We start from the raw sequence: 18,332 nt of genomic DNA on the forward strand, positions 1-18,332 counted from the left end.
AGAAGATTATGAAGTAACAGTGAATCAACAGTGGATGGAGGGGTTAATTAGATAATGAAGGCATTAGAATAGATTTTAGAGAAGGTATATGGAATTGGAGTGCATATAAAGAATCAAAAGAGAGAAAGAGATAGAGAGAGGGGGGTTAGATAGTGTTGGGATTGAAGTAGAGTCTAGAGAAGGTGTTTGAAGTGAGACTGTATCAAGAGAATCAAAAGAAGGTGAAAGGGTTAATTGGGGAGCGAAGGTATTGGAATAGACTCTAGAGAAGGTATATGGAATTCGAGCGTATCTAAACAATCAAGAAGTAGAGAGAGAAAAAGAGAGAGAGTGGCTTAAAGAGGAGGTCTAGAGCGGGTATATGAATTGGGAGTGTATCAAAGGAAATAAAAGAACTGAGAGTTAAAGGAGATGTCTCTTAAGACAGAAAATATATCAAATTCAGCTCAATGGAAATCATATAACATTATTGAATTGGAACTGGAACTTATGTAAAGTTTTGTCGCCTACTGTACTTATTAATCCATTCAGTTGGCAAAGAAAAGGGAAAGCGTGCGAATTATCATTATCATTATCATTATCATTATCATTATCATTATCATTATCACAAGCTTGCCTGAAAAGTAGATAACCCTATTGTATGCAAGAGTATTTGATATTTGTCATTGCATAAAACAATGAAAGTTATTGTAGAAGCCATTCGTAGGCGTAATATCGTGCGCAATTCGGCGAAAGCTAGTCATACTATTTGCCTAGATAAGGTCTTCCAGTTGGCAAAAAGAAAAAAAAAAAAGTTGCAAAAACTTGTTCGTTTTTTTGGGCATTTGTAAATATTTGCGATAAAGGTAAAATAATAATAATAGCAGGAACTTTCACACATCGCACAGCGAGCTAGGGCTCGTTTATGGCTTTGATAAGAACAAATGCCGGTGTGTTTACAACAGCAAAGAGCTCAGAGCTCGGAGCACAGAGCATAAAGCGCAAAGCGCACTGATAAAGGCCTGGAAATTCGTCTACGCAACTGATAAAAGCTAATGGCAAATGCCATTCGACTCAACGTTCGAGTCAATTAGTTCTATTTCGAAAGGCGAAAGGCATAGATTTTCGGGGCACTCAGTGCGAACGCGCATTTTTCTCTCTAAATATTTTGCGAAGCGAACGAAACGACGGCAAATTTCCGTTTGCTGTTTCCGACAGGTGCGAGGCGGTTCAATTAACATGCATGCATAGTATATAAATATAGATTTTTGTTGTTTGATAAGAGACAATCATTCTAATTACTCCATGTGTTGTACACTCGTCTAACCAAACAGCCATCCGAGTGCGATTGCCGAGGAGCTAAAGAAGTTGCCGCATTACGTAGCGCCAGAAAAGGCAACAGCCAAAATGGAAGCCCAAGTGGAGCAGACGCCAGCGGAGCTGGGTCAAGTCCAAAGCAATGATAAGATTGCTGTGCATGAGAAAGCAGCGGACGATAAGGCTACCGAGCAGTTTGTGGAAAGCAGCACCGCTAGCACCGCTAAGACCACAACCAGCAGCACGGAGGAAACCAGCGAAAGCCTCAGCAGCAGCAGCAGCCAGAAGAGCTCCAGCAAGACCCAACGCACAATAACCACCAAAGTGGTAACCACCAAGAAGACTAGCAGCACCACAAGCAGCAGTAGCCTAAGCTCGTCCAGCTCCGCCAATGTCTTTACGACTCCCCTGGCGGACATTTCCTTCAAGCTGCAGCCCTACGAGGAGCGGGAGGAGACGCAGCCGGCTATAACGACAACCGTACACGAAGAGCGTCGCGTGGTTAGCGAACAGCAAACGCTGAGCGAGCTGAGGACCAAGGATGCACTGACTGGTGAGGAGCAGCTGTTGACCAGCGCCGAGTCGAAGTCGAGTAGTGCGCGCTTCAAGAAAATCAGCAGCAACGACAATCTGCTCGACCTGGCCGATGTCGAGCAGCTGCAGCCGTTGACTGCCACCGTCTCGGCGGAGACGTGTCTAAAGGAGCGCCTGGACAATCCACAGGATAAACAGAGTATTGAAACGGGTATTTTGACCTTATCCGAATGTGGCAAGCAGCTGCAGCTGTCCGAGAACGGCGGCATCAGCAGCTATATCGAGTGCGAGCAGACCGAGCAGCAAACCTACTTGGAGGGCCAGCAGCTGTTGAACGATCTGCCCGTCGACACGGAGGCGCAGCCGACGCTCGAGCGTGAGTTCAGCGAGACTCTGACGGTCAGCAAGGATGGCGAGAAGCAGGTGACCAAGCGGCTGGAGCAAAGCAAAGACACGCCCAGCAAGAAGGGCGCCAAGCTGCTGAAGAAGACGGACGAAGAGCGCCGCCTGGAGCAGGAGGCACAGAAGATCATTGAGAGCTACCAGAAAGTCAAGAAGGAGACGGAGAAACTGTATAATCTGCAGCTGGCTGATGATGAGCAGGGCTTTGACCTGAGCGCCTTTGAGCAGGTGGAGCCAAAGGCTGAGCAGCTGACAGAGGCGCTGGTTGAGCAGCCAGTGGAGAGAGTGGAGCACCAGCTAGAGGTGCAGGCGGCAGAGTCTGTGAAAAACCAGGCTGAACTGTTGGTGGAGTTTGCAGTGAAGCAGGAGACTAAGGCACCAGTGGAGCAGTTGGTTGAGCCCAAAATCGTTGCACCAGCTGCCGAGCTGCAGGTTGAAATCCCAGTTGTTAAAGAGATCAAGGCTACAGTGGAGCAACAAGTCAAGAGTCCTGTTCAGCAGTTAGTCGAGATTCCTTTGGAGCAGCAGATTGCAGCTGAGAGGCAAAGCAAAGCTCCTGTCGAGCAGCCAGCCAAGACATCAGTCGAACAGCAAGTAGAGACTTTCGTTGAGCAACCAGCCAAGACTACAATCGAGCTACAAGTCAAGATTCCTGTCGAGCAGCAAGTCAAGGTTGCAGCGGAGAGGCAAGTCAAGACTTCCATTGAGAAGCAAGTCAAGTTTCCCGTTCAGACTCCCAACGAGCAACCAAAGGAGCAGCCGAAGCTGATCGAAACCATAAAGCAACCACCCGCAGTTGAGGATGATCTGGGCTATGTGCTGCATAAGAACATCATCGATGCACCAGCACCAAAGCCAGCAGCACTCCACAAAGCAGCGACGCCTAAGGTGGCGCCCAAGCCAGTGCCCGTGCCAGTGGCCAAGCCGAAGCCGCCATTGCCCAGCAGCAAGCCCAAGATGACGCCGGCTGTGGTGAAGCCCAAGACGGCGCCACCGCCAGTGCCCAGCAAGCGGAGTGAAGTGGGTTTGAGTGCTAAGCCAAAGCCGACACAGCGACGCAGCAGCCTCGAGCCGCCGCCCAAGCCGTTAGAGCGCATCATTGTGGGCGTGGAGCAGGCGAAGCAGAGCAGCCCAATTATCAATTTGGCCAGCGTGGATTTGCCCAATGAGCCGCCCAAGTCTGTCCACGAGAATCTGGTCGCCCAAGCTGTTGACCTGCTGCACGATGATCTGCACTTTGAGAGCCATCAACTGCCGAATGCAGAGAAGCAGCGCGAGGTTGTGGGTCAAAGTGGGGAATCCCTGACCGAGCCCACTGGCGGCAATGTGCTCAGTGCCAGCTCATCGATGACATCAACAGCATCGTCATCGTCGTCGTCGGTTGCCACGCCCATAACAACGCCAATTTTGGTATCGGCGACGTCATCGCTAGATTCGGTCAAAAGTGTCATCGAGGTCATCAATGGGCATGCCAGCGACAGGGACGAGCACAACGAGAGCAGCGACAATAGACCAAATAGAGACAACGCACAGCATGTGGAGAATGATGTGTCAACAACGTTGACGCTCGATAGTGAACACGAAACAGGTGAGTGCTCAGGTTAAGTGCCAGGCATTAGGGCGGGAGTCAGCCAAATGGAGAGCTAAATCTCTTTTGCCAACGAGCGCATGTGTGTGCGTGTGTGTTTGTGTGTGACACATGGACATTGATTTGGTGAATGCGAAAGAGTCGATTCGAATGGAAGTCCAGTTGAAAGTGTTATAGAGCATTGTATACTATTTTTACAGATTACATTCTGTTTATAAAGCTGAAAAAACTTTGTTTAAGCCATTTGAAATGAAATTAGTGAGAGTAAAAGTTGACTTCTCGAAATGCACTTGCTTACTCTTTATGTGTTTATCTTGTGTTATTGTTGATAAGAGCTCAAGTTTGCTGAGTTAATAAAAGAAGTACACGCCTATACTTTCATATATAGTACATATATATATATATATTCCAGATTAGCATTCACTTTCGACTCTGTTTAGCTATATCTGTCTATTTAAGTACATAATGTACATAATATATATTCCTAATCATGAACAAGTGTTTCTTTTAGTGCAAACTCTGTTTGTTTCTATGCAACTGAGTCAATTCGTCTTGTTAGTTTTCCTTAAGACCAATTGAACTATAAAACTCATTGGCTCATAAGACTTAATAGATCGTATGATCCATTGAGCCATTGCCATAAGATCCATTGAGCCGTAAGACATCTACTTCGAATGTAGCTAGCTCCCAAATTATATGTATTCACTGCAATTTTTTGTGATTTCTTTATTTAGAAATGATTATTGCGAAAGAAACTTTTCCTTATGTACATTATATACCATTTTAAATATTAAAAATTCTGCCGAAATATCTTCCTAATATCTATAGTCATAGAATAAAAATTAGAATGCATCTAGCTCTCACTCTGACTTTATGTTTAGTTCCTATAATATTCCCGAAGCTAATTAATTTAAAGGTCAACTTTTAACTTAATTTAGTAGTATTGAGTATATATGTATGTATACTTCCCTTAAGTTACATCTATATCCATTCAAACTGTTTTACTTCTAAGTATCACATCTTTAACCTCTTGGTCGTTTTTCACAGGAATTGCAATTGATGTTGCAATTATTGTTCGATGTCCCAAACACTTCAGGCTTCAACTTGCTCCACATATTCGCTGCATTGCTAGGCAAATCTAGCCAGAGGCTGAGGCTGAGCTCTGTTGTGTGCCTAGCAGTGTTCTATTAGCATTTAGTAGCGGTCACTGCGGCTGGCAGCATCAGCTAACTGTTTTGGACAGTTGGGATAGTTTGCCTATTCCGGCTGATTTTTGACAACTCTCGACAGTCCGTTAGCAGTAGAAGGCATCCAATTATTGGTCGCACACTGCACACATACATACATATAGAATCTGTCTCCCTCTCTCTCCCTCTCTCCTGGCAAAGCCACAATGTGAAATTTCAAGCTCGGTGTGGTACACAAAATTTCACTGCCCTAGTCCAACGGCCAGTTGGGCTGTGTTTGCCCTTGGCATATGCAAAATGCCACTAATGGACTTTGTGGACTTATGGCCTGCAGCTGCAAATGAAGCCGAACTGGCAAAGTGCAGGTCGATGCTAAAATGCAAATATTCATAAAGTTTTCCTTTATATGAGATTGTATTATATTTGTGAAAAACATTTCCATTTTTGCCCATAATATCGTTGCCCCTTTAGTATTCTCAATTGCATATCGTTATATAAATTTTCCATTTACACAATCGACAAACAATTCTCTTGAATTATAATTATGAAAATAAAAAAACATGAATATATATATTTTTAACAAATTATGCAGAATTTATGAAAAACATATACGCGAATTATTTTCATTTAGCCGCGCACAACGCCAAATAATATAAATAAAATGTAGAACAATTGCCACGCAACGAAATACAAATTGTAAAAGGTATCGAAATAGCCAAAAATTGCATATAAAACCATATTGCGTATACGCCAGGTGCATAAAACCAAATATCACGTATACGATGCACACACATTTATATATATGTATGTACATATATGCATATACGTAATTGTTGGGCTTAAATATTTTATGTGCATTGGATTTGCATTTGTTTAACAGAAGCAACAACAAAATAATAAAAATCGTGCGAAACCCAAAATCGAATCCAATGAGCTGCAGAGGGCAAATAAAATATTGGTGCAATGTTTTAATTAAACAAAAACTGACAAATATTGGCACCTGTATTGGCATTGCGCACAGGTGCGCGCGGGGCATTCGGCACCAACAAGAATTTGCATACCAAAATGCGCTACGAAATGCAGATTGCTTTCATGTGCTGTGGTTCAGCATTTCGAGGGCTTTTTGGCCATATCCTTCTGGCCAGAAATATTAATCAAAAATGTTTGCAGCCAAACGAATTGAATTTGCATATTATACAGTGGGGTGAACGTGCAAGAGCATGAGCATAAAAACCTATGTGAATATCTATATAATTTTATTATCTAATCAATAATTGAAATTTTGTTTGATGTGAAAACTATAAATCGTTTTTTTTTTTTTTTTCAATATTTTTATTGCAACATAGATATAGGTAATATTACCACTGTTGTGTTAGGCTTTTACTGTTTTTTTTTTACCGGAGGTATTTATGGTACATTGCGTGTAGTGTTATAAATTTCAGGATTGCGTCAGGCTAACTGTTCAAACTCAACAAATTATCAATTTTCGGATAAGCTTTTAGCGGGCTTCAGTTGTAAAACTGTGTGGGAAAGGTATATAAATTTTTGTATATCTTTGAAGCTGACTGAAATTCATATTTTATAATATATTAGAGAATCTTTGAAGGTATTTATAATTCATAGATGTCTTTATAAATCCAATGCAAATGGGATAATATTCTTAATCAAGGCGCCGAGCTAAGTTAATTCTTTACTATCGACAATAATCGATCATTTTACTTACATATATACATATTTATATTTATACATATACCTATATTATATGTTTATATATTTTATATTATATTAAATATTTAGATATATATATTTTTATTTTTTTTTTATCGCAGCTCTAACTTTTAGCTTTCAATAATTTTAATTTTTAAATATTTCTCTTTATATACAGTTATGTATATATATATATATATTTTTTATTTTTTTTTTTATATATATTTATATATATTATATTTCTTTATTTATGTCTATATCTCCATCATAGTCTCCCTTCACATATCAAATTATCATATATCACTTGAATTCGCGTATCTTCAAGTGTGCTCAATTAATTATGTATTTTTAATTAAGAGCGTATAATTATTGCATTCCACCTGTATTTATTGCATCGTGGTATTTCTCTCGTGCGATAAAAAGGAATATTTGTATGCCACATTGAATTTCATAATTACAAGCCTTTGTGTCTGTCTGCCGCTCTCCCTCTCGCACTGTCTCTTTCTCTCTCTCTCTCTCTGTGTCTCTCTCTTTATCTCTTTAATGGTAATTACTTTTATTTTATGGTCAAAATGCATCGATAGCTCTTTTTTTCATATCAAGTGCTATCTATCACTGACAACAAATATTTGTGTCCATATGGTGATAAGCCCTTATCAATATTGATTACCGATGTTATTTGTGCTCGGGTCTGCACAGAATTCTAATCTGCTAACAGTTGGCATTGAGCAAAGTAATCCAGCTCAATCTATTCCCTGGCTGTTCACTATCCAGCCACCTTTGCCCTTTCAGCTGTGACGCTGTCAACGTCATCGTCAGCTTCTGTGCTCAGTTTTCTGTTTTCAGTGCTCAACACTTTGAAATTGGATTTGAAGCCATAATGACCAGCTGACTGACTGACTGACTGACTGGCTGACTGACTGACTGACTGACTGACTGACTGACTCGCATTGCCGTTCCATATCTAAAAGCAGCTGAAACCATTTGCCATAATTGCTTTTGGGCACACGGCGCCCACTGAGGCGCCACGTTTGGCCCCAGCCACTGGGCTAATGAAAATGCATTTGGGGTAGCCGAGCCTGGGCACCGAAGTGCACTCGAGTCCTGTTTTGCCCCTTTGGTGGACGACAATTTATTGCTGGGTCTCTGCACTATGTCATATGTAAAACTCAGCTAGGTAATGCATTCTTCATAACTTATTTAATAGTATAACCATTTAACAATAATACATTGAAATTGCATATTAAATAAATATGTTATTTCAATGCTTACTTTGTCCACATGATTCTAATTAAAATTTGCTTTCCAGTTGCATACCTTGAAGAGCTTTTAATATTTAAGAAAGCCAAGCAAAGTTGTAGAAAGTTAGTTGATTTTCAACTTGCTAAAAGTATGCCACGAAAAATGCTTGATATAGTACGAGAAATAAATGAATGCTAGAAGGTGGAACTAGTTTATAATATGCATATAAAGCAATATAAACAAAACCTTTTTTGTTTGATTGAATACATATTAAATAATAAACTTACGTTAAATATCTTTAAAAGTATTTGAGTGTATAGAGAATGATGGTAATAATAAATTTGCTTTTCAATTTAAGAAGTCATAACAATAACAAAAGTCATAACAATTAATAAAATTATCAATGCCAATCAATGAAATAAATTACAGAATTTAATTGAATCTTAATTAAATAATCAAATAAATAAACACATTTTATATATATATATAAAAATAAAATTAAAAAAACCCAGATAGATTTTAAATGAAATTAAATAAATTAAATAATAATACAAATATGTATTAAACAAAATTGTTTACCTACTTTTTATATTTATTATATTTTTTCTAGTCATATGTTTATTAAATATTGTAAAAATTTTTAGTTATTTCATTATTATATATTTTTTCTATCATTTGTATTCAAACAATTTTTAAAATATTTATTATAAAATTAAAATTTCAATATAAATATTTATTTTACAATTTATATTTTTTACTTTCCTTTTTATATTTCTTATATTTTTTTCTAGTCTATAGTGTTTAAGAAAGTTCATTTATTATTAAGTTGTAACTCTAATAGAAATATTTATATATTGTAAAATTTTTTAAGTTTTTAATATATATATTTTTTGTTTTCTAGTGTTTTGTGTTCAAGTGTATTTCAAGTTCGACTAGCAATTCTCTCTTGTACTTTTGGTGTTATTTTCATTTTTGGTGCGCGTTGGCTTACAGTTTTCAATTGACAGCGTTGTCTGTCAGTCTATTTGATTACAAGTGTTGTAGACATTTGCAGGTCAGCTGCCGCTCACCCTTTGCTATTGCCCTCCCTCCCTCTCTCTCTCTCACTCACTCACTCACTCAGTCACTTTGTTCTCCTACACTCAACCCCTTGGCTCTTGTTGCGAGCATTGCGCAAAATTTATCGCTTTTGTGCATTTAAAATTAATTTGAAATTAATTTTCAATTCGATTTTCGGTGTCAACTTCTCGACTGATGTATGTGTATGTGTATGTGTGTGTGTGCTAGTTGTTATTATTGGTTGTTGCTCATTGTTGTTGCTGTCATTGTTGCTGTAGTTGTTGTTGTTGTTTTCGCAGTTGGCTCCATGTAATTACATGTCGCTGTTGGCGCCTCGGGGTCTTTTGATTATATTTTGTAGCTAATTTTGTTGTTTGCGGTTTTGTCGTTTTTAATTGTTTGGTAAATAAAACTATCGTCTGTTAACTTTGGCTCGTGGTATTGGCTGGGTTGTTAGCAGCTGTGGTGGGTCTTGTATTTAATATCGGGGCGAAATCTTTTTCTAATACACAAATGACAAGGCTGAATTAGGAGTGAAGTGCTATAGAGTAAATTACAGTGAGTTGGGATGTTTGAGAACTTGTATGCCAGCTGAGAAGACAATTGGACTTATATAAAAACAAAAAGATAGATATTGCGAGAGATTCATAGATACTATCTATACAGTTTTATTCATGTAAATGACAGTGCTCCACTAAACAAAAATTAAACAAAATTAATCGGTACGGTACTAATACGGTAAAAAGGTGTCCTCTTGTTATATAGAACAGAAGAAAATTGCCAAAAAATGTTTTTGACGCTTAGAATAATTTAGTTTTTTGGTAAAATAATTTATAAAATAATTCGCAATAATAGACTTCAATTTATGAAATATATATAAATTATATATAATTATATTGTATATTATTTCAGAGGAATATAGCCACTAAAATACGCAGACATTTCGGCATTACTTTCTATTAAGTATACGCAGCATATTGCAATCGAAATAAGCAAATATTTTGTAAAAGTTTAAAATTAGCTTAATTTCTGTAAAAGTATGTACATGGGAACTAGAGCCAAAGGAGTACATAAACAGCAATACATATAAAAAATATATAAAATTTTACAAAGTATACACCAAAATTTTACAAAGTATAAAATAAAAATAAAATAAAATAAAATAAAAATAAAATAAAATAAAAATAAAATAAAATAAAAATATTTAGCATATTTTTATCCACTTTTTTTTATGTGAACATATAAAAAAAAGCATTTTAACGCTGAAACGTTTAAAAGTAACACAAATAAAACCAGATACCAAAACTATTTAATTATTAGACAAATATTCCGTACATTTGATCAAGTATAGGACCCAAATTCACATTAAAATTTAAAATACACCATTTAAGAGGCAATAAAAAATAATACAAATAAAATCGAATTAAAGCTTTTATTGATGCCAAGTGCTTTACATAGTTTTTATCACTCTCTGGGTTGGCACAAAAAAAAAAAAAAAAAAAAAAAAAAAAAAAAATTTAAATGTGAAGCGTTAGCTATTTCATATAGATACCGCAAAGCAATGGATTTAAACGTAATTCCAATTGCAATTCGGACGTCATCCACCGCAAAACGCTGTCAAAATTTACAGTTGGTTTGATTGATTTTAAATGGCATTTAATTTGACAATCGCTGAGCCAGAAAATGCTGCATCGAACGTTTTGAGAGGCGTTCGTGCATTGGGGTCAAAGTGCAAGCCGATTGAGTGATTTCATTTGATCTGATTGGCAATCGATATGATTTGCTTAAATGCTGTATGTCAGCTGCATCTTTAATGTAGCTGTTACAGATACTCAAAACTTTAATTGGCAAACTGAGAATGAAAGAGATTCACGAAGCTATTCATTCCGGTGTTCACGTTCTGCCAGCGCCTTTGTGGCCGGCCCTCTTCATTGAATACTATCTTCATTTATTTACTCAACACTGCATCGTTTCGCTTATGAAATATGAATTGAGTCCCTTTATGTCCAACTGCTGTCGATTTCTACCTTTTGTGCGCTATATGTATATACATATAGCGGCTCCAGACTCCAGCACAAATAGTCGGCAAAATAAAGGCCGAACACATATATTGAGTTTTTCGCTATGAAGCCTTGCGTCAATATTGTCAGCATATTGAAATGTGCCAAAGCGTGTTGAACGGCTCGAGCTCGGAAATTAATGCTTGAGTAAATAATGCTAAGCGAGCGTTGAATTGGCTCGACATTGAGTCGGTTGCTGCTGCTAGTGATGCTTGTTAATGTCTGGCGGAACTTGTAATTTTAATGCATTGAAAAATTAAATGAAAAATGTATAAATATTGTAGTTTAATTATTTGTTTAATGGAACATATTTCCTGCTTTTATTTGCACAGAAAAAAGAAAGAAATATATATACTAGCGAAATATAAAAGTTTATTTTTTATTACATTATAAATCAAATTTGTTAAAGATTTGCTAAAGAATAAAAAATTATTAAATATCATTTTGAAAAATTTAATACAAAAATTATTAATAAAAATTAAAAATAAAATTGACATAGAGAAATATTTAAACTTATTAAAATATTAAATATTATTAAACCAAAAATTATAATAAAAAATTTAATAAAGAATAGAATAGAAGAAAATAAAATTACAATAGGGAAACATTTTAACTAATTAAATCTGCACTAATTTTATGAAAAAAAATTCTAAAAGTAATTTCCAAAAGTATAAAAAATTATTAAACATTATAATATTAAACAAAAAATTAAAAAAAAATTTTTGTTAATAAAAAATAAAAATAAAATTGGAATAGCGATTAATATTTTTATTGATATTTAAACTAAATAAATTATTAAATATCAATAAACAAAAAATTTAAATAAAGAATAAAAATAAAAAAAAAAATTTTTAAAATTTATTAAATATCATTAAACAAAAAATTATAATAAAAAAGAATTTTAATAAAGAACAAAAATAAAATTGCAATAGGGAAACATTTAAACTAATTAAATTTGCACTAATTTTATGAAACAAATTTTCTAAAAGTAAAATTCAATTAAGTAAGAATATTGTTTCTTTATAATTATAATATTGATCTACAATATAATATATCATAATATAATATACACACTTTTAATATATTGTGTATACTTGTAAATATTCTTAAAGCACATCAATGTAAATCAATCGGGAAAATCATCATGGATCGCTTTCGCTCTGAGCAAGAGCCTTCGTTTCTGATCGATTTTGTTTTCTATTAAGCATCAAAAGTTATTTTTTTCGTATTACGCTCCTTCCACGAACATCGTTCCGGGAGAGATACGATTGACAATCGTACAATTGACAGAGTAAGCGAATAGCTTAAAAACTCAATGCAAACAATCTTCACGCTCACACACACATGCAAACATTCAATTCACGAAGGCTATTGATAGAGCCTAGCGAGCACAATCCTTATATGATATCGAAAAATAAACTTTAAGGAAGAGAAATATGCTGGAGGAGTTATCTAACTTTCCATCCAGCTTTTAAAATATTTTCCCCTATATTACGTATGCCTGACTTCTATATAAGTACTTGCCCCTTTGCTAAGCCAACACAGTTCCTTTAGCTATCATAAGAGCTACACATATACATATATATAGCACTTACCTCCAGCTAAACAAATAGCGTTCTCAGTAGCGCAATTTAGAAAGTCAGTTCAGCTGCATAAATTCCCATTTGCTTGGGCAGGCAGCTATGCAAGGCTCTACGCTTCAATTAACTGACTGGCCCAAAGAGTCCGAGACAAATAAAAAGTTTTGCTAATTATTTAACACTTGGCTGGGAGTAGCCAAGCAAGGAAACCATTCGAAAATCTAGGCATGACTTCATTTTCATTGTTTTATCGCGCTGCAATCGCTAACGTTGAAAATCACATGCGCGCACACATCATAAATGTCAACTGGGCGAGAATTATGGCACAGAAGGTGCAAAAAACAAATCACAATGAATAGAAGTGAGTGCAAGAAACGAATATCAAATACTCTTGCAAGGGAAACAGACTGCGAGGAGTGTTGAGGGATATAACTAAATAAAAATAAATTTCCTTCCCCATGTTACACTCCTAATAGAAAAGTCAAAGTACCTTCAACTTAGGGTATAGCTAGCTTTAGAGGTGGGCAGCAAGGAGAGCTGGAAACTGTCTCGTTTTCGGCGTGGAAGTCGTTTTATGAAGTCATAGAGTGCAATGCTTCGCTTGACTTTCTGGGCTCCATATGCCTTTGGCCTGGGCTTCTATCTGCAAAATCGAGATTTCGTGGTCCGTGACCATTTGGCAATGTGTGATAATTGCAGCGAGCTGCCAGCAGAACCCAGAAGCCAGCGCTTGTAATGAGCCGTAGCCGTGTGAGGTGAGCCTGGTTCAGGTTTGGGCTCTAGCTCGAGCTCGGGCTCGGGTTCGGGTTCGGGTTGGTTGCGTTTGACACCAAAGTGCAGCTGGGCTTGGCCTCTCTCACTCTCTCTGCCTCTCTATCCCTCTCTCTCTCCCTTCTTAGTCTGCTGCTACTGTTGCACTCAAGATTTTCGCTTTGTTTCGCATTTAATGTGACAATGTCATTCTGTTTGCTGTTTGTTGTTGTTGTTGTTGTTGTTGCTGTTGCATTTGTTGTCGTTTATCTATCTGTTAATTTCCAACGCCACGCAAGTTCACACTCTTAATTGGATTTGAAAGTGCAGTCGGAGACAGCGCTTGACACTGGCCAATCCCCCAACGCGAGCTACTGTTCCTCCTCTGCTTGAGCTTGTCTCTAACATGACAGCTGATTAGTTAGCCTGACTTTTTTTTCGGCTCTTCGGCCAGCCTGTGAATGGGGTTAAGCCACAGAGCGAAAGATATTCTTTAGGTAGTTAATGAGTGCGCAGTTGCGCTTAATGATAATGCACAGGAAGAGTAGGTGCAGCTGCAATTGGTAGTGATAAAAAGCGATTTTAAAGAGTCTACAGCACTTTTGGCTAGAAAAGCAAATTCAGGAGCTGTTGAAAGTTAATCGACGGAATGTTGATATTGGAGTTTATCTACTTTCTATTGAGAATATTTGCTAGAAGCCTTCGCCTTTTCTCTCTACAGATTCTTTGTGAAGCTTAGAATGTTTTGTTAAAAATCCATACAATTAAATGGCTGATAGTGAATGAAGGTTTGATCTAGACTGCTTTGAAGACTTGAATAAACTCAGATTATGTTTGGGAACCTTGGATATTTCAACAAGATATGAGAGCCTCTCCCACAGCTCAAGTGGACGAAGAATAGTTGCTAAACATTGCTTCGAGCACCGACCATAATATAGCTTACTAGATTCGAGCGCAATGTATTCTCCATGCAGGCTATTCTCTCTAGGGTATTTTTGAGAGGCGATTCAAGATCTTCAAGAGTGGAGTAAAGCCGAATGCGACTCAGTTTGCTAATTAATTTTTGAACGTCTGAACGCTAAAGTAAAGGGAACATTATCATATATATAGCTAAAGTTCATGAATTTTGAATTTGTGATTATTTTTAATCATAATGTAATTTGAAATGAAAAATAAATTAGTTTTGAAAATGGGTTTAGTTAACGTAAGATGTTACGCTTTCAGTGCCTAGCTCAGAATATTTATATATATTTTTTACTTCTATCTCTCATACATTTATTTAGCCTTAATTGGATGGCTTAATTTATTTTAATGCTTTAGCTAATAATAAGAACTATAGTTTAGCAACATTTGCAGCTGCGTTAAAGATTTAAGGTTGGTTACCATTTGAACGCCCAACTCTATATACATATAATCATGTTCTTTTATGAATTTAATTTTCAACTCTTCATATTCTGCCGCAAACAAATTAAGTTGTTCCAAGCTTGCAGGGATTGGTATAAGCATATAGTTAAATATATATGGCAATATATATATTTTCTTTTATATATGTATATAAATATGTATGTGTTTATATATGTATATGTATATATATTTTGCCATTCCTAAAAATATTCAGCCACCAATTTCAATTAATTTATTTGTATGTATATATATTTTGCCATTAATAAAAAAATCATTCAGTCAGAAATTTCAATTTAAGAACTTCGGCGCACATCTCTTGCTCTTGGCCTCAATCAAAACATTAACAGTTTTTTGTCTTCTGCGTGAGAATGAAGTCTCTGAAATTAATAAAGATGCAACACGTTGCAAGTTTTGCGGCACACATTAACACCTCAACGGAGCTTGAAGGTGCTGCACATCCGCTGCGTGCGGCTTAAATTAACAAAATTTTACGCATCGCAAAATTTCAACCGCTTTTTTTTGTTTTTTTGTCAACGTGGGCAGTGGCTTGTCTGTGGCTTGTAGAGGCGGGCGGACGGGGCGTTGCCAGGGACAGACAGTAGGCGGGGCAGAGAGCCAGGCAGTCGGAGGGTAGAGACGCTGTGCTGAAGATGAGGCGCGGACAGGCAGAGCGAAAAGCGCAAACCAAGCTGAAAATTGCTTAATCCTGCTGACAAGACAGCCTAGCACTAAAAACGAGCCACGTGAATGGGACCCAAAAGAGCCGCTAAGGATACCAGGCAAGCGGCCCAGCAGCAGCCCTGCTGACTGGGCACTCGCTGACAGAGGGAGTTGCAGCGCATAATTATGCATATTGCAGTCTGCAGAACGAGGCCGAGAGGCGACTCAGGCCCAGAGCCAGAGCCACGAGACTGCAACGGCGACGGCGACGGGGACGGGGACGGCGACTCAGCTTTCAACGCTAAGGCCTCGCCTCACTTTCTTGGTAATAAAGCAATGCATCACTTGTCCCCGATCAGGCCATGCCAGGTGGCACTAGGAATAAGGGAAGCAGAGTGAGAGAGAGAGAGAGAGGGAGAGACTCAGCTCTGAGCTGTGAGCTGTGTGTGTCGCACCGCGCTTCTTAGCGGACGTGTGCAAAATGTTGACGCATCGTAACTTACGTTATTTGTGGCCTTGAGCATCAAATGTTGTAATTGAGTTTTGTGTTTTACGATTATATGAGCATCGGGTACGAGCCGGGGCCGAGACAGCAGTTTTATTAGCCCTTGCCATTCAGCACAGCGCAGGCTTGTGCATGGCCCGTGCAGCTGCAGTGTGTGGGCCCAAAATGCAATCGCCTCTAAACTGGCATTTAAAGTGGCCAATAGACGTTTCGAATAAATTGAATTAGCCCGTCGCGACGAGTGAATTATTTATATGGCTAGAGGCGAACGCTGGCAAACGCTTTTCCTGCTTGCCAACAATAACTTAATGCTGTGTACTAAGTATATACATATGTATTCAATGTATGTATGTACATACATAGTTATGTGAAATGTATGGTTATGTCAGAAATATGAAGTGTTATATATAGTAGATATACTTTTGGGAATGCATATGCAAAGTTCATATTAATATATTTCTTATTTAATCAATTCTCTAAAAAAAAATATTTAGTAACATATATGCAATGTTCATATTAATATATTTCTTATTTAATTAATTCTCTAAAAAAATTTATTTAAAAATATATAAAAAAATGTAAAAATTATTAATAATTAGTTTGATGTATTAAAATAATTTTTTTTTTTTTTTACCATTAGCACATATTGACTTATTAGGAAAAAAGTATAATTAAATTATATTATATGACTTCTCTGAATAGTCTCTTAGACCTTAACCCTCACGACTTGTGTGTGCACACTGCACTACGTAGGCGAGCTTTTTAGCCAACCGACATTAAATATAAAAGAAAACAAGTTGTTGTATGCGAATTTTATAATATTTATCTCAAACAAATAAGTAAACATGTGTCACGGCTTAGCTGAAAAATAATTTAAAAAAAAAAACGTCGTGCAGCTTAAAAAGCTTTGTTATTATTGAATTGTTAACCACATTTGGTTAAACAACATAAAATTTAAATTAAATATATAATAAATTTATTAGACGTGAAATTGCAAATCTTGAGCTTATGCAATTTTCGAGAGACAGACGATCGATCATTTTTATTAGACATGACTTAATCGGGTCAGTTTATTAAGCCTTGTGTATATACTATATAGAGAGTCTATTGAGCATAGCTCATTATATTTATAGATTAAAATAGTGTATCAAATGCTCACACATTTCTATACACTTTATATATTTTCCATTTCTGTTATATCGCCTAGCTACTCGCTTCATCTTATCTACTCACATTTACCTAGTGCAATACAATAGTCAGTCAGATCTTTTCGTTTCCATTTACATGTTTATTTGTCCATTATGCGCTCTGACGACTCACAGCTGTAATTGCATGTCATACCTGGAACGTGTTCTGGCTCCACTTTTGGGCTCATTTTCGCCAGCATCTTGACCTTTTGGCACCTCAGTCTCATCAGTGGCAATACACGACCGCAAAGCCATCAAAAAAGATAAAAATAAAATAACTGAGCCACACTCATTGTGTCTGTGTCATTTTATCTTATTTTTTGGCCAACCAACTGTCTGGTTGATTGGACAATTGGAGTTTCACATATCGCTTTACAGAGTCGCACAGCTGCCGAGTTACTCCACCCACACAGACTGATATACATATATATAGTATATATATAGCTCTGCCTGACTGTCATCCTAGGCCACATTATGATGCAGATGCTGTTGCCAAACTGTAAAAGTAAAAATTAAATTCGTGCGCTGCACTTTTAGTGTCTGCCTGCCTACTCTCCATGGCTGCTGCAGCGTCTCCTGCCGGCTCCTGCTGCTCTTCTGCGGTTGACCGCACCATGCTTCTCGGCTCGCTGTTTGTGAAACTATCTGGCCGGGCCGACTGGCGTTAATATTAAAAATAATTTGCGTGCGAAATTATTCATGTTGCACAAGGCAAATCTTGTGGCAATTATCGCTGCACGTAGCTTGCCTCCAGCTTGCTAGCCGTATCTGTCCACAGAGTCATCGCTGTTGTTGTTGTGTGGTGGCGGCGATTGTAAACTGAAAATAGGTTTAAACCGCAGCGTTAAAAGGACTGCGCTCGCATCACTGGACACGGATCGCAATTGCCTGCAGTTGTAGTTGTTATTATTGTTGTTGTTGTTGCTGCTGTTGCTGCTGCTCACTAGCCAAAGGAGCTGGCCTCGAGGCCTCTGTGTCAGCGTGCGCCACGTTTATGTTTGTGCAGTGGCCAGCATTCGTGCCTGCCATCCTGAACAGACGCTCTCTGTATTGGCAATCATCAGCTTTTGGCACATGCAGCGGCACACATTCATATTCACATTCACATGCAGAACCGCAACCTGCTGTTGACATTGACAGTTATGGCCGCGAGTGTGTTTGCCCAACAGCA

At 37.6% G+C, this 18,332-nt stretch overlaps 1 protein-coding gene across 1 annotated transcript in view; it reads left to right on the top strand.

Annotated features, from left to right (window-relative positions):
• Positions 1-18,332, top strand: part of bbg (PDZ domain-containing protein big bang) — a 171,163-nt gene that overhangs the window by 33,078 nt on the left and 119,753 nt on the right. Inside the window, exon 4 of the mRNA XM_089467015.1 lies at positions 1,314-3,820. Within this exon, the coding sequence (XP_089323141.1) occupies positions 1,314-3,820 (2,507 nt within the window). The remainder of the gene's footprint in view (positions 1-1,313; positions 3,821-18,332) is intronic.

The sequence above is a fragment of the Drosophila arizonae genome, chromosome 4, assembly GCF_054131065.1.
Source record: "Drosophila arizonae isolate 15081-1271.41 chromosome 4, UAZ_ARI_1.0, whole genome shotgun sequence".
Lineage (NCBI taxonomy): Eukaryota > Metazoa > Arthropoda > Insecta > Diptera > Drosophilidae > Drosophila > Drosophila arizonae.